General features: G+C 38.3%; 1 protein-coding gene across 4 annotated transcripts in view; it reads right to left on the reverse strand.

Moving 5' to 3' along the window:
- Window positions 1-11,403: 11,403 nt before the first annotated feature.
- Window positions 11,404-25,586, reverse strand: part of FMO5 (flavin containing dimethylaniline monoxygenase 5) — a 29,686-nt gene continuing 15,503 nt past the window's right edge. For all 4 annotated transcript variants that reach the window (XM_057540021.1, XM_057540029.1, XM_057540025.1 and 1 more), the window contains exons 6-9: window positions 22,626-22,825; window positions 19,101-19,453; window positions 13,394-13,466; window positions 11,404-11,814 (exon numbers count right to left, since the gene is read on the reverse strand). In XM_057540021.1, coding sequence (XP_057396004.1) covers window positions 11,469-11,814; window positions 13,394-13,466; window positions 19,101-19,453; window positions 22,626-22,825 — 972 coding nt within the window. In that variant the 3' untranslated portion in view covers window positions 11,404-11,468. The remainder of the gene's footprint in view (window positions 11,815-13,393; window positions 13,467-19,100; window positions 19,454-22,625; window positions 22,826-25,586) is intronic.

Below are 25,586 nucleotides of genomic sequence, written 5' to 3' on the forward strand. Positions count from 1 at the left end.
ATATAATTGAGCAATATACCAGGTGCAGTGTGAAGCATAAAGATAGGTCACCTATTTCATCCTGGAGATTTCTAGAACATATAACAGATTACGTGAATCTTGAAGGTGAAATAGGTTGGGCAAGTGGAAACATAAGAATGTATGTAGAAACATGGAAAAACACAGCACTTTGGGAAATTCCAAGTAGGCAGCTTGGAGGATGTTTGTATAGTATTATACATTATATTACTACTGACAAAAGTAACCATGCACAGATCCAGTATTGAGTAAAATTATCTCATTCATGAATGTACTTGTTATTAATATACGATACATTTTGCTAGTGGAGACTATTGGCTTAATGTGCTCAGCTATAAGAACTTATTTAAGTATTTTAAGAAGATGTGTCTTTTGAGCTCATATTACCATTTTCTCCTCTCTACAACTGTAGTCTATACTTATTCAACAAAGGAACAATTGCTATATTAAGTAATAGTATGCTTTATTAGAAGAACTTAATTTGTAGAGTAATCAAGGGAAAAGATAGTAATTTAAATGAATGGTACTATCCTATATTCTTCCTCTTCTGAGAAAATTCCACTAGACTATGCCTCTGGGTCAAATCCTGAACCAAAAGAATACATTTCTTTTTTTTAAAAATAATTTTAAAATTTTAGAATAGTTTTAGATTTAAGAAAAACTTGGGAAGTTAGTACAGAGTTCCTGTATATCCCACACACAATTTATTTTATTGTTAACATCTTAACGTTACAATGCTACATTTGTCACAACCAATAAACCAATCAGTACATTGTTATTAACCAGAATCCATACTTTATTAATATTTCTTCAATTTTTACTTAATGTCTTTTTATGTTCCAAGATCCCATCCAAGGAACATTGCATTTAGACATCAGGTCTTAGGCTCCTCTATACTGTGACAATTTCTCAGACATTCCTTTTTCTTTGATGAGCTTCACAGTTTTGAGATGGTCAGGTATTTTGTAAGATATTCCTGAACGTGGGTTTGTCTGATGTTTTCCTCATGGTTAGACTGGGTCATGGTTTTAGGGAGGAAGACCACAGAGGCAAAGTACCCTTCTCATCTCATCATATCAAGAGTACATACTATCCACATGACTTTACTGTTGATGTTAATCTTGATCACCCAGCTGAGGTAGTGTTTGTCAGATTTCTCCACTCTAAAGTTAGTTTTCTCCCGTTACCGCTCTTTGGAAGGAAGTCACTCTATGCAGCCTACACTTAAGGAATGGGGAGTTATGCTCCAACTCCTAGAGGGCAGAGTATTTATATAAATTGTTTGAAATTCTTCCATATGGGAGTTTTCTCTATTCTACCCCACTTATTATTCAATCACTTATTTATACCATTATGGACTGATGGGTATTTTTTATACTTTATATTATAAACCAATACTAAGTTATTTATATTGTTCAAAATGTTCCAGCTGTGGCCATTGGGACCACTTTCGGTTGGTTCCTGTGTCCCTGTGACATTCCCCCATCGATTTGCTTTTTGAGCACTTCCTTACTTTCTGGCACTACAAGAAAGCATTTTTCTGTATAATATAATTGGGAAAATGATACAACCTTTTAATATAATTACAAAAGTAAGATGTGGTAAATTGATGATTAATACACATTCATCAGTAACTAGGGCTTTGTATCTTGAGTTGTTTTGAGTTCACTTTCCTATTCACATCTTACTTTTACCTTGGTTTAGAATTTAACCAATGATTTTTTTTTTTGGTAACTTTTCATATTATAAGGAAACTGAGAGAGTCAATGAGCTTAGAATTACATGCTTTTTATTTAAAGAGGAGACTGGGGTACTTATTGCTGATAACTAGGAATTACATTATCAAAGGACTTTAATTCAACAGACTTCCATGCTGAAAGAGGCAAATTTATATGTTGAAAGAAGGAAATGGAAAAGAAGCGGCTTTCAATTTAATTTTGAACTAGAATAGTCTGCAGATTAAAAGATACTAGGTCCATTTTAATAGAGGGTAAATCCCCAGTATCATAAAGATTATGGAAGAAAAAAGACCTTCCAATTCTCAAAAAGCATGTCCACAGGCAAAATTAGGCGACATATCAGGGAATTGTACAAATAGTTATATGATTAGGAGGAAGTTGTAGTCTCACGTTTCTGGTTCTCTTATTTACTGTACATTGGGAAAGATAATGATTTCTAATGTTGTTCTTTCAGTTGTTCGAATTTATTCTTGCGTAAGCAATAGGTAGCAATCCCAAATGCATTACACCACAGCTTATTTATTAACACACTTGGCTGGTACATCCAGTTCCTTTCTTCATGAAATTAGGTGTGCCAGACATCTAACACTTAGTTAACTACTCTGACAGACAAGAACAGAGCAAAACTTCTAGGGAAGAGAAAACAGAATCAACAGCAGCACTTGGACATAAACTGGAGTCCTTGGTTTCATTTCATTTGCTTTGTCTTTCATAACTACAGTGTGCGACACAAGAAGAACTATTATAAGCAGAATACCCCTATATTTAGTTTTTATCAATCCTAATTTATTACATAACTGACCTCTTTGAATACTTATTACTTAGACTCTCTGTGTGGGAGGGTGAGGAAGGGAGAAAGTAGGAGTTGGGGGAAGAAAATCCAATCACATTTGTAGGCTACACCACAGCAGTTGATGACTACTTATCATAGTTCCTAAGATAAAGTCTTGTATCCTATTACAGGAGCTAAGAGATCAAAAAAGACTGGACATCTCATTTAAAATCCCAATTTTTCCAGCCAAGTTGAACCTGCTGGTAGCTGCTAGATTGTTAAAATGATCCATGAGCCTAGGAAGTTGGAGGTAGTTTCTTCATTGAGAAAATAGAGATGTGTTGCTTAGAGGAAAAGAGTGAAAATGACCAGGTATCAGACACACTAGTGAACAGCTAGTGAAACAAAGTGTTTAAGTATCTATATCTATTATCTTAGATATATACAACTATTATAAGACCATTATTTCTCTTATCTCTGAGGAAAAATACATTTAGTTACAATATTAAAAACAAATTAAAGATTAAAAGTCTAGTAGAAAACCAAATCCTGTCAGAAGCACAGTTACGTGGAATCTCCCATTTGTTATGTAGATATTGGCTTATGCTCCCCACCATAATATTTGATAAATGACAGCAAACATTTATTAAGCACCTACCACAAGGGTGGAGTCAAGATGGCGGACTAGGAGGACGTGGAATTCGCATCTCCGCATAACTAGGGCACCCACCAGACACTGGTGGGGGACCACAGACAACTATGGGGAATGGGAGGAACCCCCAGTGATGGGGTAGGATGTGGGGCTTGGGGGGGGGAGTGAGGGAGGAGGAGAAGTGGAGGTGGGACAGGACTGGTGCCCCTGAGGGGAGGCTGGGGGAGGGGAGGGATCCCATGCCCGAAGGGGGAAATTGGGGGACCATTGGAAGGGCAGAGGATCAAAAGGGAGCATGCCCAAGTTTCCCCTGCCCTCTTGGGCCTCTGGGAGCCTGCTGAGATCCCGGGCCTGATCCTCTGCCCACCGAGGCCCCCTCCAGGCATGCGGGTCCTGAGGGAGTGGGAGGGAGGTAAGGGGGAGCAAAAGTAAAGGCTGGACCTACAGGACCGGCACCCTTGAGGGGTGGCTGGGGGAGGGGAGGAGTTCCTACTCCCAGTGGGACCGACCCATGGTTAAGGGGACAGCAGTTGGGGGGACACCCTAGAGGGTGGCGTGGAGGAATGGAAGGGAACGTGGCCAGCACTTTCTCTGTCCACTTAGGCACCAGTGAGCCTGTTGGGCTCCCAGGCCTAATCCTCTTACTTCGGAGCCTCCTTCCTGCCGTGCAGAGCCCAAGCCTGGCCCCTACACCCCACCCAGGGACCTACCTCTACAATCGGAGACCCCCTCTGAGAGCCCCTCCAACCACACTGGGCCTAAACCCCACCCACACACCCTCACCCAGGGCCTTACCTCCAAACTCCGGAACTCCATACTCCAGACACCCCCCTTTGGAAGTGCTGCCTCTCCCCTTCTGCGCAGACCCTAAGCAAAGCCCCTGCCCCACGTTTGAATGGAGCCTGCCTAGGCCCCGCCCCCAAGGCCTTTTCCAGCTGCATGGGTCCTGAGCCTAGGCCCTGCCCCACGCCCAAAAGTCACCCATCTCTCGCCTTGTTTCCCCGCCCGCCCTAAAGCCCACCACTGCCTAATTTCCACCCGCGCCTAAACTCTGTGCCCCATAGCCAAGGCTTTTTTTTTTTCTTTTCTCTTTTTCGTCTATTAGATTGAGGTTCTGTTTTACCTTGATTCATTCTTGTTGATTCATGTATACTTTTATTTTTTCTAATAAATCTTTTATTTAGTTTAATTTTATTCTTTATACTTTGTTATTGTTCTGCTCCTTTTGGCTTGTTCCCCCCTTTTTCTTTCCCTTTCTTTTTTCTGTTGTGGTTTTGTTTTATCTTGTTGCAGTTGTTTCAATTATATTTTTATTTTTCCTAATATATTTTTTATGTTTCTCATTTTATTTTGTTTTTTATTCTTTGTTCTTGTACTGCTCCTTTTTTTTTTCTTTTTTTTTCTGCTGCGCCATGTGGCTTGCGGGATCTTGGTTCCCAGGCCGGAAGTCAGGCCTGACCTCCTGTGGTGGGAGTTCTGTGTCCAAACCACTGGACTAAGAGAGAACCTCAGACCCTAGAGAATATTAATTGGAGTGAGGCCTCCCGGAAGTCCTCATCTCGGCACCAAGACCCGGCTCTATCCACCTGCCCGCAAACTCCAGTGCTGGATGCCTCAGGCCAAACAACCAGTAACACAGGAATACAGCCTCACCCATCAAATAAAAAAAAAACCAAACACACAAAAAATGTGTTACAGACGAAGGAGCAAGGTGAAAACTTACAAGAACAAATAAATGATGTAATAGGCAACCTACCTGAAAAAGAATTCAGAGTAATGATAGTAAAGATGATCCAGAATCTTGGAAACAGAATGGAGAAAATACAAGAAATATTTAACAAGTATCTAGAAGAACTAAACAGCAAACAAACAGTGATGAACAACACAGTAACTGAAATTAAAAATCCTCTAGAAGGAATCAGTAGCAGAATAACTGAGGCAGAAGAATGGATAGGTGAGCTGGAGATAAAATAGTGGAAATAACTGCCAGGGAGCAGAATAAAGAAAAAAGAATGAAAATAATTGAGCACAGTCCCAGAGACCTCTGGGACAACATTAAACGCACCAACATTCAAATTATAGGGGTCTCAGAAGAAGAGAAAAAGAAAGGGTCTGAGAAAATATTTGAGGAGATCATAGTCGAAAACGTCCCTAATATGGGAAAGGAAATAGTCAATCAAGTCCAGGAAGTACAGAGAGTCCCATACAGGATAAACCCAAAGAGAAACATGCTGAAACATACATTAAACTATCAAAAATTAAATACAAATAAAAAATTTAAAAGCAGTAAGGGAAAAGCAACAAATGACATACAAGGGAATCCCCACAAGGTTAACAGTTGATCTTTCAGCAGAAACTCTGCAAGCCACAAGGGAGTGGCAGGACATATTTAGACTGATGAAAGGGGAACATCAACAACCAAGATTACCTGGCAAGGATCTAATTCAGATTTGATGGAGAAATCGAAAGCTTTACAGACAAGCAAAAGCTAAGGGAATTCAGCACCACCAAACCAGCTTTACAACAAAATGCTAAAGGAACTTCTCTAAGTGGGAAACACTAGAGAAGAAAAAGACCCACAAAAACAAACCCAAATCAATTAAGAAAATGGTAATAGGAACATACATATTGATAATAACCTTGAATGTAAATGGATTAAATGCTCCAACCAAAAGACACAGACTGGCTGAATGGATACAAAAACAAGACCCTTATATATGTTGTCTACAAGAAACCCACTTCAGACCTAGGGACACATATAGAGTCAAAGTGAGGGGATGGAAAAAGATATTCCATGCCAATGGAAATCATAAGAAAGCTGGATTATAGAGAAATGGAAATAAAAACAAAAATAAACAAATGGGACCTAATGAAACTTAAAAGCTTTTGCACAGCAAAGGAAACCATAAACAAGACCAAAAGACAACCCTCAGAATGGGAGAAAATATTTGCAAATGAAGCAACTGACAAAGGATTAATCTCCAAGATTTACAAGCAGCTCATGCAGCTCAATAACACAAAAACAAACAACCCAATCCAAAAATGGGCAGAAGACCTAAATAGACATTTCTCCAAAGAAGATATACAGATTGCCAACAAACACATGAAAGAATGCTCAACATCATTAATCATTAGAGAAATGCAAATCAAAACTACAATGAGATATCTCACACTGGTCAGAATGGCCATCATCAAAAAATCTAGAAACAATAAATGCTGGAGAGGGTGTGGAGAAAAGGGAACCCTCTTGCACTGTTGGTGGGAATGTAAATTGATACAGCCACTATGGAGAACGGTATGGAGGTTCCTTTATAAAACTAAAAATAGAACTACCATACGACCCAGCAATCCCACTACTGGGCATATACCCTGGGAAAACCATAATTCAAAAAGAGGCATGTACCAAAATGTTCATCGCAGCTCTATTTACAATAGCCAGGACATGGAAGCAGCCTAAGTGTCCATCATCAAATGAATGGATAAAGAAAATGTGGCACATATATACAATGGAATATTACTCAGCCATAAAAAGAAACGAAATTGAGTTATTTGTAGTGAGGTGGATGGAGTTAGAGTCTGTCATACAGAGTGAAGTAAGTCAGAAAGAGAAAAACAAATACAGTATGCTAACACATATATATGGAATCTAAGGGGAAAAAAAAAGGTCATGAAGAACCTAGTGGTAAGACAGGAATAAAGACACAGACCTACTAGAGAATGGACTTGAGGATATGGGGAGGGGGAAGGGTAAGCTGTGACAAAGTGAGAGTGGCATGGACATATATACACTACCAAATGTAAAATAGCTAGTGGGAAGCAACCGCATAGCACAGGGAGATCAGCTCGGTGCTTTGTGACCACCTAGAGGGGTGGGATAGGGAGGGTGGGAGGGAGGGAGATGCAAGAGGGAAGACATATGGGAACATATGTATATGTATAACTGATTCACTTTGTTATAAAGCAGAAACTAACACACCATTGTAAAGCAATTATACTCCAATAAAGATGTTAAAAAAAAAGCTGGATTAGCAATACTCATATCAGATAAAATAGTCTTTAAAATAAAGACTGTTACAAGAGATAAGAAAGGACACTACATAATGATCAAGGGATCAATCCAAGAAGAAAACGTAACAACTATAAATATTTATGCACCCAACATATGAACACCTCAATACATAAGGCAAATGCTAACAGCCATAAAAGGAGAAATCAATGGTAACACAATAGTAGTGGGGGACTTTAACACCCCACTTACACCAATAGACAGATCATCCAGAGAGTAAATAAATAGGGAAACACAAGCTTTAAAAGACACAATAGACCAGATAGACCTAATTGATATTTTTAGGACATTGCACCTGAAAGCGGAAAAACACAATTTCTTCTGAAGTGCACATGGAACACTCTCCAGAATAGATCACATCCTGGGTCACAAATCAAGCCTTGGAAAATTTAAGAAAGCTGAAATCGTATCAAGCATCTTTTCCAACCACAACGCTATGAGATTAGAAATCAATTTCAGGAAAAAAACAATAAAAGACACAAACACATGGAGGCTAAACAGTGCGCTGCTAAATAACCAAGGGATCACTGAAGAAATCAAAGAAGAAATCAACAAATACCTAGGAACAAATGATAACAAAAACACAATGATCCAAAACCTATGGGACGCAGCTAAAGCAGTTTTAAGAGGGAAGTTTATAGCAATTCAAGCTCACCTCAAGAAACAAGAAAAATCTCAAATAAACAATATAACCTTACACCTAAAGGAACTAGAAGAAGAACAAAGAAAACCCAAAGGTAGTAGAAGGAAAGAAATCATAATCAGAGCAGAAATAAATGAAATAGAAATAAAGAAAGTAGCAAAGATCAATAAAACTAAAAGCTGGCTCCTTGAGAAGATAAACAGAATTGATAAACCTTTAGCCAGACTCACCAAGCAAAAAAAGGGAGAGGACTCAAATCAATAAAATTAGAAATGAAAAGAAGAGATTACAAGTGGCACTGCAGAAATACAAAAGATTATAAGAGACTACTACAAGCAACCCTATACCAATAAAATGGACAACCTGGAAGAAATGGACAAATTCCTGGAAAAGTACAACTTTACAAGATTGAACCAGGAAGAATTAGAAAATACAAACAGACCAATCACAGGTAATGAAATTGAAACTGTAATTAAAAATCTTCCAACAAACAAAAGTCTAGGACCAGATGGCTTCACAGGCGAATTCTATCAAACATTTAGAGACGAGTTAACACCTATCCTTCTCAAACTCTTCCAAAAAATTGTGTAGGGAAGAACATTCCCAAACTTGTTTTACGAGGGCCACCATCACCCTGTTACCAAAACCAAACAAAGATATTACAAAAAAAGAAAATTATAGACTAGTATCACTGATGAACATAGACACAAAAATCCTCAAGAAAATACTAGCAAACAGAATCCAGCAACACATTAAAAGGATCATACACCATGATCAAGTGGGATTTATCCCAGTGATGCAAGGATTCAATATATGCAAAACAATCAATGTGATACACCATATTAACAAATTAAAGAATAAAAATCATATGATCATCTCAATAGATGCAGAAAAAGCTTTTGGCAGAATTCAACACCCATTTATGATAAAAACTCCAGAAAGTGGGCATAGAGGGAACCTACCTCAACATAATAAAAGCCATATATGACAAACCCACTGCAAACATCATTCTCAATGGTGAAAAACTGAAAGCATTTCCTCTAAGATCAGGAACAAGAGAAGGCTGTCCACTCTTGCCACTATTATTCAACATAGCATTGGAAGTCCTAGCTGCAGCAATCAGAGAAGAAAAAGAAATAAAAGGGATACAAATTGGAAAAGACCTAAAACTGACTTTGCCAATGATATGGTACTATACATAGAAAATGCTAAAGATCCCACCAGAAAACTACCAGAACTAGTCAGTGAATTTGGTAAGGTTGCAGGATACAAAATTAACGCACAGAAATCTCTTGCATTGCTATACAGTAACAACGAAAGATCAGAAAGAGAAATTAAGGAAACAATCCCATTTACCATCACAACAACAACAACAAAAAATACCTAGGAGTAAACCTACCTAAAGAGGCAAAAGACCTGTACTCAGAAAACTATAAAACACTGATGAAAGAAATCAAAGATAACATAAACAGTTGGGCAGGTATACCTTGGTCCTGGATTGGAAGAATCAATACTGTGAAAATGAATATACTACCCAAAGCAATCTACAGGTTCAATGCAATCCCTATCAAATTACCAGTGGCATTTTTCACAGAACTAGAACAAGAAATTTTACAATTTGTATGGAAACACAAAAGACCCCAAATAGACAAAGCAATCTTGAGAAAGAAAAATGGAGCTGGAGGAATCAGGTTCCTTGACTTCAGACTATACTCCAAGGCTACAGTAATCAAGACAGTATGGTACTGGCACAAAACCAGAAATATAGATCAATGGAACAGGATAGAAAGCTCAGAGATAAACCCACACACATAGGGTCACCTTATCTTTGACAGAGGAGGCAAGAATATACAGTGGAGAAAAGACAGCCTCTTCAATAAGTGGTGCTGGGAAAACTGGACAGCTACATGTGAGAGAATTGAATTAGAACACACCCTAACTACAGACACAAAAATAACCTCAAAATGGATTAAAGACCTAAATGTAAGGCCCAGACACTATAAAACTCTTAGGGGAAAACATAGCCAGAACACTCTATGAGATAAATCACAGCAAGATCCTTTTTGACCCACCTCCTAGAATAAGGTAATTAAAAACAGGAATAAACAACTGAGATGTAGTGAAATGTAAAAGCTTTTGCACAGTGAAGGAAACCATAAACAAGACCAAAAGACAACCCTCAGAATGGGAGAAAGTATTTGCAAATGAAGCAACTGACAAAGGATTAATCTCCAAAATATATAATCAGCTCATGCAGCTCAATAACACAAAAACAAACAACCCAATCCAAAAATGGGCAGAAGACCTAAATAGATATTTCTCCAAAGAAGACATACAGATGGCCAAGAGGCACATGAAGAGATGCTCAACATCACCAATTATTAGAGACATGCAACTCAAAACTACAATGAGGTATTACCTCACACCCATTAGAATGAGCATCATCAGAAAATCTACAAACAATAAATGCTGGAGAGGGTGTGGAGGAAAGGGAACCCTCTTGCACTGTTGGTGGGAATGTAAATTGATAGAGCCACTATGGAGAACAGTGTGGAGGTTCCTTAAAAAACTAAAAATAGAACTACCATATGACCCAGCAGTCCCACTACTGGGCATATACCCTGAGAAAACCATACTTCAAATAGAGTCACATACCACAATGTTCATTGCAGCACTATTTACGATAGCCAGGACATGGAAGCAACCTAAGTGTCCATCAACAGATGAATGGATAAAGAAGATGTGGCACATATATACAATGGAATATTACTCAGCCATAAAAAGGAACGAAATTGAGTTATTTGTGCTGAGGTGCATGGACCTAGAATCTGTCATACAGAATGAAGTAAGTTAGAAAGAGAAATACAAATACCGTATGTTAACGCATATTTATGGGATTTAAAGGAGCGGTACTGATGAACCTAGTGGCAGAGCAGGAATAAAGATGCAGACATAGAGAACCGACTTGAGGACACCGTGGGGAAGGGGAAGCTGGGATGGAGTGAGAGAGTAGCATTGACATATATACACTACCAAATGTAAAATGGATGGCTAATGGGAAGCTGCTGCATAGCATAGGGAGATCAGCTCGGAGCTTTGTGAAGAGGTAGAGGGATGGGATAGGGAAGGTGGGAGCGAGGCTCAAGAGGGAGGGAATATGGGGATATATGTATACATATAGCTGAATCACTTTGTTGTATAGCAGAAACTAACACAATATTGTAAAGCCTTTATACTCCAATAAAGATGTGAAAAAAAGAAAAGAAAGCACCTACCACATGTCAGGAACTCTGCTAAGGACAAAACAAAGATGACTAAAAGAGTATCTGAGCTCACAGTCCAGGAATGACTGAAAGGAAAAAGTGATGGGTCATAAGAGTAAGGGAGGTAAGTCAGTACAAATGAAAAGCTGAGATTTCACTGTAGGGAAAAGAGGAAAAAGGATTAATGCTTTGGAAAGAGAAATAAAAGTAGATTTCTGGGCAATGTGAAGCTGAGAGTTGTTCAATCTTGTCAGGTTCTGAAGGCGTCTCCAGATCCAGCTTTCAAAGAAAACTGGGACAATGACAATGGAACAGCTAAAAATAGGTCATAATTATAGCAAAGAAAGCCACAGCCAGCATAAACCTGGCCATTGTTATTGTTGAAGTTGTGGAATTGTTGCTTTCAATTACTCTTGTCATTAGCGGCTTCCTGATACGATCTTCTGTGGTGAGGATAGCTTTTCGAGCTCCATCCCACTTTCCAGGGCCCTGTAGCCGATACTGGATTGGAGTACAGGGTCCCCAAAGTAACTGTAATGCCAATTTGGGGTCAGTGAATGCCAAGGACAGCAGATTGGGCCTGACGCCCACCAGATCAGCAAGCTCATCCATGGTATCTATATAGTCTCCCTGAATGGTATGGCGTTGGCTGTCCACATACCTGAAGCAGAGAAGACAGAAGGCACGCCTATTAACAATTCAGTCACTCCATCAATTAATCAATGCTTTCTATCTGCTCTTGTCTCAATTTTGGGCTAGGAGCTGTAGAAAATAGAGAAGAAAGAAAAGACATGTCTCTATTCTTAAGGGCCTTATAATCTACTGAACTAGATAAGATAGATACACATGAAACAGAAGAATGTAAGACTTCACATGAAACAGACAAGAATATAAGACTTATGGTAAATCACGTGGTTTTAGACTGCTAAATAGAAATGTAGAAGTGGGTAGTTAAAATAGAGCTATGATAAGTCCTTGAAGGATGTGGGAGAAATAGATAAGCTGAGAACAAAGAGGAAAGTATTACAAGTCAATATATATAATGTAGAATATATATTGTAGAAGTTTGGCAGTGAAAGGAAGGAGGAAAATAGGAGAGCACCTAGAAAGGGTATCAGGGTTAAGTAAAAACAGTCTTTCTCCTCCTTGCAGAAGGGAGAGTTATGCTGGTATAATCAGTTGAAGAAAACCACATCTTTGGGCATGGGATGATTGTGCCTCTGACTTTTCCACAAAAATTTAGGAACTTCATCTACATCAACTTTGTTCAAATAAAGATCACCAGTGAATAAGCTCAAGTTCTGAAATTCAGATTGCTAAATGTGTCCACCCAAGCACTAAAATACTGGCTGATGGTACCACCTTCCCAGATCCTATAGATTACTCATACTAAGAGCCACTGTGACCTAAGTACGTTGTCACATGACAGCCAGTAAAGTGGCCTCTGCAGATTTGTAAATCTACCTACAGATTTGTAATTTAACCATATCTACCTCTCATTAATTTATCATTGCCCTTCCTCTGGCAGCTCTAATAGCCCTTCATGTAATCCTTGCCAAAATAATATACCAGGTTTTCTCTCCATGTGCTTTTTCCTACTTGAGTTTTCTTTTAGGCCCTAAACGTAGAATTTTCTTAAGCTTTTCTCTCCTTTCCCATCCATATTCAAACCACTTGGTGGTAATTCTCTATTCTATTGTCACAACCTATTATTTCCTTTTCCTTCAAAATATAATCTAAATCCTTAAATGAACACGAGGACAATAAATACAGTACAACATTACTCTTATTAAGAAGTAAGTTGGGGGACTTCCCTGGTTGCGCAGTGGTTAAGAATCCGCCTGCCAATGCAGGGGTCACGGGTTCGATCCCTGGTCCAGAAAGATCCCACATGCTGTGGAGCAACTAAGCCTGTGTGCCACAACTACTGAGCCCGTGTGCCACAACTCCTAAACCCCATGCACCCTAGAGCCCATGCACCACAACTACTGAAGCCCACATGCTCTAGGGCCCACATGCTGCAACTACTGAAGCCCACGTGCCTAGAGACCATGCTCCGCAACAAGAGAAGCCACCACAATGAGAAGCCCATGCACCGCAAAGAAGAGTAGCCCCCTGCTCTCCAGAACTAGAGAAAGCACACGCACAGGAACGAAGACCCAATGCAGCCAAAAAAAAAAAAAAAAAAGAAGAACTAAGTGGGAAAAATTAACCACCTGTCTTCCTGGGAGAACTCTTACCTTTTGCCCATATCCTCTTGAACCTTAGCTATTTCTTTTATCATTTCATTTTGTGAGGGTAATGTCTTTATCCCTAAAGAGAAAAATCAAAATTTTAAGTGTAAAATTACCTCAGTATGAACACTAATCCTATTAACAATTACCATGCTATGGAAAATTCAAAGGAATACAGGCTAGTTTTCTGTACCAAGGAGGTTACACCTTCACTTGATCACCTTAGCCTACCACCACCAGAATATAATCATATTAACCTCAGTAGCTTACTCTTTTCTACTTGGCCTTTGGAAGATATTTCTCCTAATCTGCTTTCCAACCAATACCTGCCTCCTCCCTAACATAGTCTTTCAATTGGGAAATGAAATCTGGACATGAGGAAATGATAAATGGCCTTAAAAGTATATGGAAAATGAGGTACAAAGTAAAAGGAGGGGGGAGGATTGGAAACACCTGTACTTGTACTCTTAATAACAAAGAGGCTTTATACCACAGGGAGAAGGAAGTAAAAGTAAACTCTCAGTCCTATTGTATGCCTAAAGTTCCATGGAAGATAAGCCTTACTTTCTAAATTTTTTATTTGGTGAGAGTGAGGGGGAAGGTCAAAGGCAACTCATAATACCCAATCTTAACAAATAAATTTAAGCACTAATGCACAAACAGTTCCAGTAGCAGGAATTTAACACCAAGGACATGGCTAGACAAAGGTAGAATAGTATTTAAGTCGACACAGACAACTCAATTTAAATGATTAGCTTTATGCCCGGATTTACAATCACTATGCCATGTAGAAAACTTTAGCCACACCCAACTCTAAAGTGTTACTCCACAAAATTCTGGAACGTGTAATTTTAGAATGGGAATATATCTTACCTAATACAATCCTTCTCTGTACAAATACTCTCAAGTGGTTATCTCATTCCTCCTTAAATATCTCTGGTGATGGGGATCTCATCACCTGAGGAGATGATTTAATTGTTTGGCTGCTCTACTTGCTGGAACATTATTCTTTTCATTGACCCCAGAACCTGGCTCTATGCAACTGGCACTAGTGGACTTAGCTCTGCCTTCTGGGGCCAAGGAGTCTAGTATTGACAAATGACAGCCTTTGAACCATTTGAGAACAACTGTCATAACTTCTTTAAGTCTTCCCATTATCAGCCTTAAAGCCTTAACAGTTCCCCATATAACAGGTTTCACGTTCTCTGCCCCACTGTTTGCCTTTCTCTGGGCACACTCTAGTAACTATCCTGGTGTGTCCCTCTTAAAACATGAGACTCAAATTCAACACTCAAGAAATAGCCTTCTGTGCTTTGCCATGTGTTCTTTTCATTTTAGCCTTGGGAATTATTATATACATAAGTCAATGAAGAATCACTGAAATGCTTCATTTGAAGTTAATCACAGATCTTAAGATGCTCATGAAACACAGTTTGAGAGTTGATTTCCAAATTATTTCTCATAGTACAACCGTAATTTTTACTTCTCTTAACTAGAAACATTATGGAGGAGGAGGTCATTTCTTGCCTGTGAGGCAGCCAATTCATCGAAAAAACAAAACAAAACCCCAACCAAACAAAAAATCACTATAAATTAGATAGGTAAATAGGTAGGAATATATAAAGATGTGTACTGTATCCGGTGGTGCAGTTCTTAATTCATCGATACTGTTGTTGCAGTGTTTCCTCATTCAGGCACATGTCATTTTTACCATATGTATCTCCCTCCTTCCTATCTTGCTCCTCCTCTTATATTACCAGTTTACACCAATGGCCATAGCCCCTGAGCAGATTCTTTTCTCTCTTTCATCTCCAACCTACATTCCATCCAAATCCTTTCAAATTCACCAATGAAATTTCATTCAAATATTTCTCCTCGTATTCCTTTACCTACTTTAAAGCCCTCATTATGTCTTTCTTTGACATTTGTCACAGGCTCGAAACTGACCTATTTCCCATTTCATTTCCCTCTAATACATCTTCTGAATTACAAATCTGATTTGACTCCCCATCTCCCAGTTAAACCTTCAATTGTTCTCTATTGCCTACATTGAATGTGAACTTCTTGCATGGCACCTAAGGATTTTTCTTGGTTTTGCCTCTATAAATATCTCCAGCTTCATTTTCTTTAATTCCTATAATACTTTATTCTCCAGAATTCTGAACTCCTTGTAGTTCTCAGGACTTGGTTTATTTTGTCATTTTCTCTAACTTTGCATAAATATTATTAATTGTTCTCTTCTCTGTTATGTTCAAGATGGCCTTGTCCTTTTAGTAAACTCTTATTTTTTACAGTGTATTTGCAGTTGTAGGGAGAATTGGGTACTTGTTCCTTCCTGCTCCCATAGCCAGCTCCTCTACATTGTTATTGGACCCTTGTTTAGGATATAGTAAATATCTGCTGAATGAATGAACACATTAAATGTCTGTTTACTTGTCTCCCTTGCTTGACTCTGAGTTCCATAAAGATAGATTTTCTATTTGGTCATATTTGCATCTTCAGCACCTAGCAGAGGGTCTGGCATATACTAAGAGGCCAGTAAATGTTAGCTGAAGAATGTTGTTGAAGAATGGTGTGGAACTGAAGTTCAGAGGTTTCCTAAGGGTTCCAAGACCAGGTTCAAAAGGGGCGAGCCTGAATTATAACTCTGTGGAACTAAGTCTTTCAGTGGGCTCTCAGGCCTAAGGCAGATTGTATTTATGTAATCCTGACTAGTCCCTGCATGTTTAATGTAAAGATAATGTTACAAGAGAAAGGAGGTGTGACTGCCATTCTGCTTTTTCAGTCCAGTCCAGCCTTTTACCATGACTGGAAATTGAGAAGGTAGTTCATAAGCTGAGATCCTCTGATAAGAACTTTCTACTGTAGAGTTTAGAAAACCTCCAAAACTAAATTTGCATTCACTGAATAGAGATGTATTAGCTACCTCCCATGTGCTAGGCACAGATCTAGACTTGGAAGACAAAGGCAAATAAACATGATTCTTTTATTTAAAGAGCTTTCAATATACTACAAAGAGAGGAAGGAAATAAACAGGCTTTTTCCACACAAATAACGAGTAAAGGGGAGGAATACCAGGCAGAGAGAACAGCAGAAGCAAAGGCACAGGGTACAAGAGTATCTACTGTGTTTGCTGCATAGTGGGTAAGTCATTCAGTGCATCTAGAAGACTGTAGGGTGGATGATAAAGACCTGCAAAAGATGGGCCTGAGAAAGCAGCCTGTATCCAATTTGTGGAGGAACTTGAATGCCATCCTATGACATAATGCCTCCTTGTGATCCAGAGAATTGGTATCATTTCATACGGTTTGCAAGGGAAGAAAGTTACTAAATGAAAGTGGAACACTTGCAAGGGCTCTTGAGAGGGCTACAAATGAGACAAAAGAAAACTAGATTTCTGTCAAGGCAAGCAAGTGGGTTCAGTGTTCTAGAAAAGGGTGGAATATTTTCTTGACAAGACAATAGTAATTCTAGAGAACAAAGGAAGTAGGGAAATGGGGCTTGGTGGGTAAAGGACAGGCCAGGGAAGAGGACAGGCTGAGTTGGGCAGGTGTGAAAGAATGGTCTTAAAATTGGGACAGTGAAGGTAGAATTCTAGGATGAGAAAGGCAAGGATTTGGTAGGCAGACAGTAGAACAAAAAGCTCAGGGTTCCTTTTGGAAATTTGATAAAGTTATAGGGATTCTCTGATGATTCCTTCCTTCCAAGTGTTAAGAAGAATCCTAGAGGAATTAGCACTAACTAAGATTTGCTAGCATAGGAAACTGAACTTTTTGTGCATTTCCCCTAAGATCCCCTAATCCCACAGTCATAATGTGGAATCTTCCAAATACTCATTTTCCCTAATCCTCTCAATGGTTCACTTGGTCCTGGAAAAGAGTCTCGTTTTTGTTCAAAGTGTACAAGATGCTGTGGCCTATTTTAAAACAGCTTTTTCCTCTTACTTTATTGACCCAATGAAAAGATCCACTTTATATGACTGGAATTAAACCAACTTAACGGGTTACTTGTATTGGATTGCTGGTCCAGTGCTCAAGGAGTACATGATCTACTGGATAGAATTAAAAGGAATTGAAAATGAAAGAATGAAGAATGAAGAAATGAAAGAACTTTGGGAGTTCCCTGGCAGTCCAGTGGTTAAGATTCCATGCTTCCACTGCAGGGGGCATGGGTTCGATCCCTGGTTGGGGAACTGTGATTCCCACATGCCACATGGCACAGCCAAAAAATTTTAAAAAAAAGAAATGAAAAAACTTTGGGGAAATTTGGAAAAGTTTTTTATCTATCAACTCTAACATCATTGCTTCTTTTTTCTCTGCTACCATGAGGATCTTCACTAGGGAAGAAGAATCTGTAATTTCAATAAGAACGTTTTAAAAAAATATTTATTTATTTATTTGGCTGCGCTGGGTCTTAGTCGTGGCACGCAAGATCCTCTTTGCAGCATGCATGACCTTTAGTTGAGGCACGTGGGATCTAGTTCCCTGACCAGAGATCAAACCCAGGCCCCCTGCATTGGGGATGCGGAGTCTTAGCCACTAGACAACCAGGGAAGTCCCTCAACAAGAACTTTGAATATTTTTAATTAAACATTAGTAATGGTAGCAAATTTTATTATAGTAACCATAGAATCAAAGAACTTCTTTGTTAGAAGGAACCTTAAAAGTCATCTGATTTCTCCCTATTCTGAGGCTTGAATCTACTTCATATTGGCCTGGTCAAAGTTTATTTTTAATGTTAAGCTGATACTGTGCAAACTCTCAGAATTTCACTCCTTGCTTCTGGTTCAACCCTTTGAAGTGATACTAAGCTTATATATAAAACCTTCTGCCATGGGGCATCAATTCAGGTAACTGAAGGGAACTTCCGTATCTCCCCTAAATCTTATCCTCTCTAGCCACACCTCTCCAGCTCCTTTAGTTGTACTTCAAATGGCACATTTTCAAATCCCTTAACCATTCTTGTCTCTCTCCTTTTAATGTACTCCAGTTTCACTTTTAAAATGTCTGTGGGTGTGGTCTCGCCAGTTCAGGGAAGAACAGTTGTGAATTCCAGGACATTATAGTTTTTTAATGATGCCAGATATAGTGAAGTCTTTTGGAAGCCACAACATTCTGCTGATTCATATTGAGCCTGCTATCCCAAACCTCAAACTTTTTTCTCATGTTTTCCTAGGCAAAACTTTCTGAAAGAGGGAACATAAAGGGGGGAAAGTAAGACTTCGAGTGGCTGAATCTTCTTCATTCTGGACTAGTCTTTAACCAGCTCTTAATTTTTGTCTGAAATGAAATCACAGCACTTCTATATTTGACTTTCTCTAACTATAATGAAAGAAGATTAAATTCTTTTGCTTCACAAATATGTATCAGTTGTCTAAAATCTAGATGAGTGGATTTTAATCTGGAGTGCACGTTGGAATCACCTGGGGAACATTTTCTCAACAATCTTATGTCAGCCCCACCCGAGACTTATTAAATAAACACCACCAGGCAAAGCATGCCTATTTTCAGAAAACTTTCTAGTAGATTCTGCTATATGTCCATGGTTATAAATTACTACTTTATATTCCCTCAAAAATTAATTTTTGAGCACTAATTTTGTGCCAGGCACTGTTACTATCATACATACTGTCTCAGCTATTTATAAGCAAGAACATAAACATAATTAAACAAGCCACTAAGTAATTAGGTAGTCATCTTGCATGGTCACTTACCTTTAAATACTTGAGTGACCCAGCGTCCTTGGAGCTCTGAAATGGGCATAATGGCACCCAAGGGCTGGATCAAGCCTATGATTGCAAGAGTTGGCTTCTCTAGGTTAGGAGGGAAGACCTTTTTATACAGAGATGTCTTGTTTTTGACTACTTTGACAGAATCTTCAAGAAAAGGAAAGGCAAAGCTATAGCCTGTAGCAAAGATAACAGCATCAATGTCATCTTCCCTGGAGCCATCCTCAAATATGGCCGCTGTCTCTGTGAATTCCTTCACGTTTGACTTCACCTTCACCAAGCCAGAAATTATACAATTTGGCAGAAAGTCATTTACCGTTGGATGCTGACTCAGAGCTCTGTGAATGATGATAAAGAAGGAGAAATCAAGAGAGATCATGAGAGGTATCGATCATTACCATGTAAGTAAAATTCTATTTTGATTGAGGTGGTTAATCAATATGCTAGTAGTCTCCCTTTATTCATGAAATTTGGGAAAGGTCTAATGTATACCAGCTTGATAAAGATAAGGATCTCAGAGTATAAGCTGGACCCTGGATGACATTTAAAGAGAAGATGTTGGAGAAGTGAGGGAAGAATTATTTTATTTGATGAGTACGTGCATGGCTTCTCAAGGACTAATAATGCTCTCAGTGATATGATAAGTCCACAGTCTAGTAGCTTCTATCCATATATCAAGAAATCTGCAGAACTGGACTATCAACATTCTGTTGAGTCTCTTTTCCTCTTCAAAGGCCCAAGAGCTAGGCTTGGACCATCATTTTCCAAAAGGTGTAATAAATTACACGTATATAGTGACTTACAGTTATAAATTGATTTTACATACATTAATGTATTTGAGTCTCACACAAACCCAACGAAGGAGGCAGGACAGTTGTCATTATCCAGGTCTTATAGATGAGGAAACTGAGGCCTAAAGAAGTTAAGTGTCTTGTCCAAGGTCACACAGCCTAGGATTTTAGGATTTATATCAAATGGTTTTTTATGAACTCCCTTGAGATACTCTAGGCATGGTAAGTAGTGTTTCCTCGAAATAACATAGGATAAGGTGCAGAACCTTGGACCTTTCTAAAAGCAGTGCGAATACTTGGATCCTGTGTTAACAGACTCTGAGAATCCTCAGCCCATCATGTTCAGACAGAGCTGGCCTCTTCTTAGGAACAACATATGTTTAAACAGTATTACTTGTTTGCTGCATTTAGTAATTCTTTGACTCAAACCTTTAGATACAGATTCTGTTCTCATTCCAACCTCATCATTTCATCTTTCTCTCCAAACTTACTCCTGTTCACTAACAGTACCACCATCCACATTGTTGCCCAAGCCACAAAACTGTGAGTCTTACATCTGGTCACCAAGGCCACCCTTTCTCCTCTTAACATCCCCAGAATAGTTTTACTTATTCTGTTTCACCTGGGCCATTACAGCTGTCTTTTAGGGCCTCCTGCTCCATCCCCTTTCAATCTATCTTCTACATCATTTTTGGAGTGATTGTTCCAAAATATATTTATTATTATGTCACTCACTTGCTTAAAATCTTTCAATGACTCTGGGCTGTCTTCATTCTAAACTTTTTGTTTAGCAGAGCATACAAACATTTTCATGTATCTGCCCAGTGAACCAGGAGATGTACTCAGTCACTCTTCCATCTTCGCCTATAGTCCAGCCAAACCAAACTATGTGCAGCCTCAGAGCATAATGTATTTTTTGCTATTCCAAGACCTTGTATTTATAATTAGAATGCTACTTCCTTACCCTGTTTGTTTGACTATGTCTTATTATTCCATAAAGCCTCAATTTATTTTGTGATCACCAAAGTTATGGATGCTACAGTTTCCATAATTGGGTGAAATAAATGGCTGAAAGGTTGGGGAACACAGTCTCAAAGTATCACCCCAGTGGTTAGTTTGAAAGGAAAAAAAATCTTTACAAAAGAGAAACCTGGTAGACCACCTAATCCAAGTTGACAAATTTTACATCATTAATATGCAATAAACTGCTATCATATGGCTCCTGATGTGATCCACCAAGAAGGCACAACATAACCTATGAATATTCACACCAAAATTATTTAACCTAAATATAATAGAGGAAGAACAACTATGAAAGTCCAAATTTAGAGACTTTCTGCAAAACAAATGTCTTGAATTCTTAAAAAAAACAAAAATCCATGTCAAGAAAATGGAGATTTATTTCAGATTAAGAGAGATTAAAGAGATATGACAACTAAATACAATGGTGTAATACCTTACAGGACCCTGGATTTAAAACTATAAAAGCTACAGGAAATTCCCTGGCATTCCAGTTGTTAGGACTCCAAACTTTAAGCAATGCAGTGTGGCCAAAAAAAATAAATAAATAAGCTACAAATATTATTGAAACAATTTGGAAAATGTGAATATGCATTATATTAGATAATGGTATTTTATCAATGTTAAATTTACTAAGTGTGATAATTATGTTTATGTAGAAGGATGCCCTTTTTCTTAGGCAATATATGCTAAAGAATGTAGGGTAAAGTGTCGTATTGACTGCAGCTTACTCTCAAATGTTTCAGAAAAAAATTATGAATATATGTATGTATATATGGATGCTATATATGTATGGATCTATCTATCTCCAGAGAGAGGGAGAGAGAGAAAGCAAATATAGTAAACTGTTAATAATAGGTGAATCTAAGTGAAGGGTATATGGGTGCTCATTGTACTTACTACTTTATAGCAAGTAAATCTAAACATTAAAAAAATTAAAAGCTGGAGGGGAAAACAGCATTTAAAATCAGCTTCTAGAAATGCTGTCACAGTCTACCTTCTAGGCTGTGTGAGAACTCCCATCCTTCTTACTCTCATAGCACTCCATGCATTTCTTTATCATAGTCTATTGTTTGTCTTCTTGTTAGAGTATTAAAGAAATATCCATTTCTCGAGTCTGTCATTTATTACTTGTGTGATCTTGGGCAAATTAGTTTCTCTAAGTGTCAGTTTTTATATCTGCAAAATGGAGATCAAAATAGTACCAACCTATAGCACTGTTGTGAGGATTAAATGAGATAATGCGTGTAACTCATTTAAAACCGTGCTTGTCTTATATTAAGTCCTCAAAAAGGTACGGTGTTATTATTAGTATTACTATTACTATTAGGTCTTTAGTCTCAGTATTCTCATGCCAGTATAATGCTTGGCTCATAACAGATGCTCAGTTGTTTGTTGGATGAATGAATGAATGATACATTGCCTGCTACTACCATTTTGTTGTTGCTATTGGGCATCATGTAAAAAGAACTGGTACCTCGGGGAATGATAAAATGGTTAATGCCAAGGAGAATTATAGCCTGAAAATTATAGACCAATAGATCTTGGACTTCTGTGTGGGGGAAAGGTAGAAATCTAATCTCAGATTCTGTGGATTTGCTTAAAGTACAGGTAGAGGTAGCTATACTATTAGCCTATGTGAACAGTCCTTTTTCTTTGCCTTGGCTGTTACTGCCCACCTCCCAGCCTGGGAACATACCTGTGTTTAGGCTTCAGGCCAAACATTTCATGATCAAACCTTTGGTTCATCTTTTTTTCCAAAAATGTATTTGCTAATGATTGACCACAAATCTTCTTCATAAAATATTGAAATCGAGAAGAGTATAACACATCAAAAGGATATCCATAGTCTCCGACACGATTGAAGATCCAAGCCCCTCTTCTGGTGCTGAGGAAAACCTGAGGTATGGGAAAAAAAATGTTTGTTTTTGCCATTCCCTGACTCATTTCTCTGAAGGAATGGGAACCCATTTTCTTCAAGATGAATTTCAAACTGATTAGTCTGGCTTTTTATTCCCTGCCAATATATATAGATTTAAATTTCCTGCCATTTTCTTCTCAAACACTAAGCTTACAATTAAATTGGTGTAGTCACTGACCAAGACTATGTCTTGCTCTGAACTACCAGTGCATTTCTGTTTAATGTCATTATGTCTCCCTGAAAAGCCCCCTATCCCCTTCATTCTCCAAAGCCTGTTCATTTTTAAGATCCAGATCAAGTCTCCCTCCTCCATGAAGACACTACTGACCATTCTGGCTGATAATTTTCTCCCCATCTTCTGAACTTCTCTAGCACTTGTCACCTGTCCAACTCATTTAAAATCATGGAACAGTAAAGCTGAAAGCAACTGGACATCATTTGATCTGAAATCTTCTGTCTTTTTTTTTTTGCCTTTGACATTGTTTGCAGTAATACAAAAAAATTATCATTTATATTGATATTTAATATTATATATTCTTATCTTTTATCTTTCCAAATGTGTTTTCTCCAAGGTGGGAGGTAGAGCATATACACCCTTTAGTCCCCAGCCTATCATCAGCATCACTTCCTTTTATTGAGAATTGTAACCTGTAAGTCACTGTACTAGGTCCTTTATCTATATTTTTATTTGATCAATACAACAACCTCTTGAGGTAGGTATTGTTATGTCCATTTTATGGATGAGAAGCATGGAGAGGACGAATAACTTGCCTGAGATCATATAGCTACTAAATGGTGGAGCTGAATTTCCAACCTAAGTCTAACTGACTCCAAAGCCTGTGCTTAAGTAATGTTTCATTGATGATTTAAGGGAAAACTGAAGATTGCAAGTAGAACCACAGGGAGCTGGTCCGTCTTTCTGTGTTATCTGCTGGCTAAAGTCCACTTAATAAAAGTTTGGTATTCAACTACCTGGCAAAAGCATCACTTTCTCTATATTATAAAACTTGCTGGAGATAGTTTCCAGGGTTGTAAGCTATATAAGTACATTGTTTTATGGTCTTTTGTCTAAGCCCTCATGTTAAAAGGTGACCTGTCTACAGAGGGATAATCATGTACTTCATAAATATATTCTCACCGATGGTGACCTTAACTGCTATCATAAATAAGCACTTTTACATGTCACTGTTGAAAGAGCCTGTGTGTAGTCTTAGAAATCAAATGGTTTTGTGTGCAGTGTGTATAACTTTTTTAGTATCGGTTACGAGTAATGTAAATGCTCAGAGCTTCAGTTAAAAAGTTCTCTATGTATAAAATAGTGGCAATAATACATAGGTCACAAAGCTTTCTCAGACACAACCACCTTACCTCCACCCGCTCTTGCTGCCTTGTTATTTGGCAATTTACAATTCCTCAGTGCTTGTAAGGCCCAGCTCCTCTATAACTGACCATTTAACAAGCAAATGGTATTAAAGAAAGCTCATGCCTTCGGTCCCCACCACATACCTTGTACATTCTTTTATCATAGCACCCACATACATTTTTACCCTTTATTGTTTATGTACCTATTTCCTAATAAATGCTTGTTGAATTAATTCATGGAGTAATATATGAAATCAGTTTTGTGGGGATAGATGGGGATAGACCTGAGAAGAAGTGTTATTGAATGGAGTTTGTGGGTAAAGTTCATTTCACAAAGTTGTGGCATTAAACTTCTATTTGGGGTGGGATAGGGAGGGCGGGAGGGAGGGAGATGTAAGACGGAAGAGATATGGGGATATATGTATATGTATAGCTGGTTCACTTTGTTATACAGCAGAAACTAACACACCATTGTAAAGCAATTATACTCCAATAAAGATGTTAAAAAAATAAATAAATAAAAATAAAGTAAATGCCAACCCTAAAATAATAATAATAATAATAATAATAATAATAATAATAATAATAATAATAATAATTTAAAAACAATTTGTGGAGAAGCACAGCTTAATTAAAATTACTGAAGAACAGCCAGACATTTACTTATTGCCAACAAAGTTACAATTCAATAAAGATGTGAATAACAAAATATATCAATGATGTCTTTTTCTAGGAATTTATAATTAAGATACTTTTTTCCCAGTTCAAAAGCTATGATACAAAAAACGGAACAAACAAACCAAAAAACCTCAAGGTCATAGAAATTGCTTCAGAGTGAATGTTATTCTGTGTTACCTAATGGTATGCAAAGGCTGGGGAGAGCTGCTTGCATGTGCTACAATGTGGATGGTTTTCATACTGATACCCATGTTGTCTGTAGAAGGATTAGACTTCTTTTTTCCATTCGGGGAGTGATGAAGAGTGAAGAGGAAAATTCCCCCACCATCCTATGAGTGAAAAGCTTTCAATGACTGAGTACACTTTCCTTCAGATAAGAGCATAGCACTTCTGCTGGCCAACAGGTGATCCACACTCCAAATGCTGCATTCTAACAAGCTCTCCCAGCAATCACTTGGTCTTCTTCAGAGCCAGAGGCACATTCTGAAGAGACAGCTGAGTGAGGTTATGAGCACAGTCTGTGGTCATGACCAAATTCCTTAGTGTGAGGCCAAATGAATGATGAGACTCTAACTTGTAACCTTGGCTCCATCACATCACCAATCATAATGTTGCCAACTGAGGCAATGAAACCAAGCCCTGCATTTGCCATTGGCACTGATGGGCTGTGTGCAGGTAACCATACACTCTGTTGGGTCC

Source organism: Balaenoptera acutorostrata, chromosome 1, assembly GCF_949987535.1.
Source record: "Balaenoptera acutorostrata chromosome 1, mBalAcu1.1, whole genome shotgun sequence".
Taxonomy (NCBI): Eukaryota; Metazoa; Chordata; class Mammalia; order Artiodactyla; family Balaenopteridae; genus Balaenoptera; species Balaenoptera acutorostrata.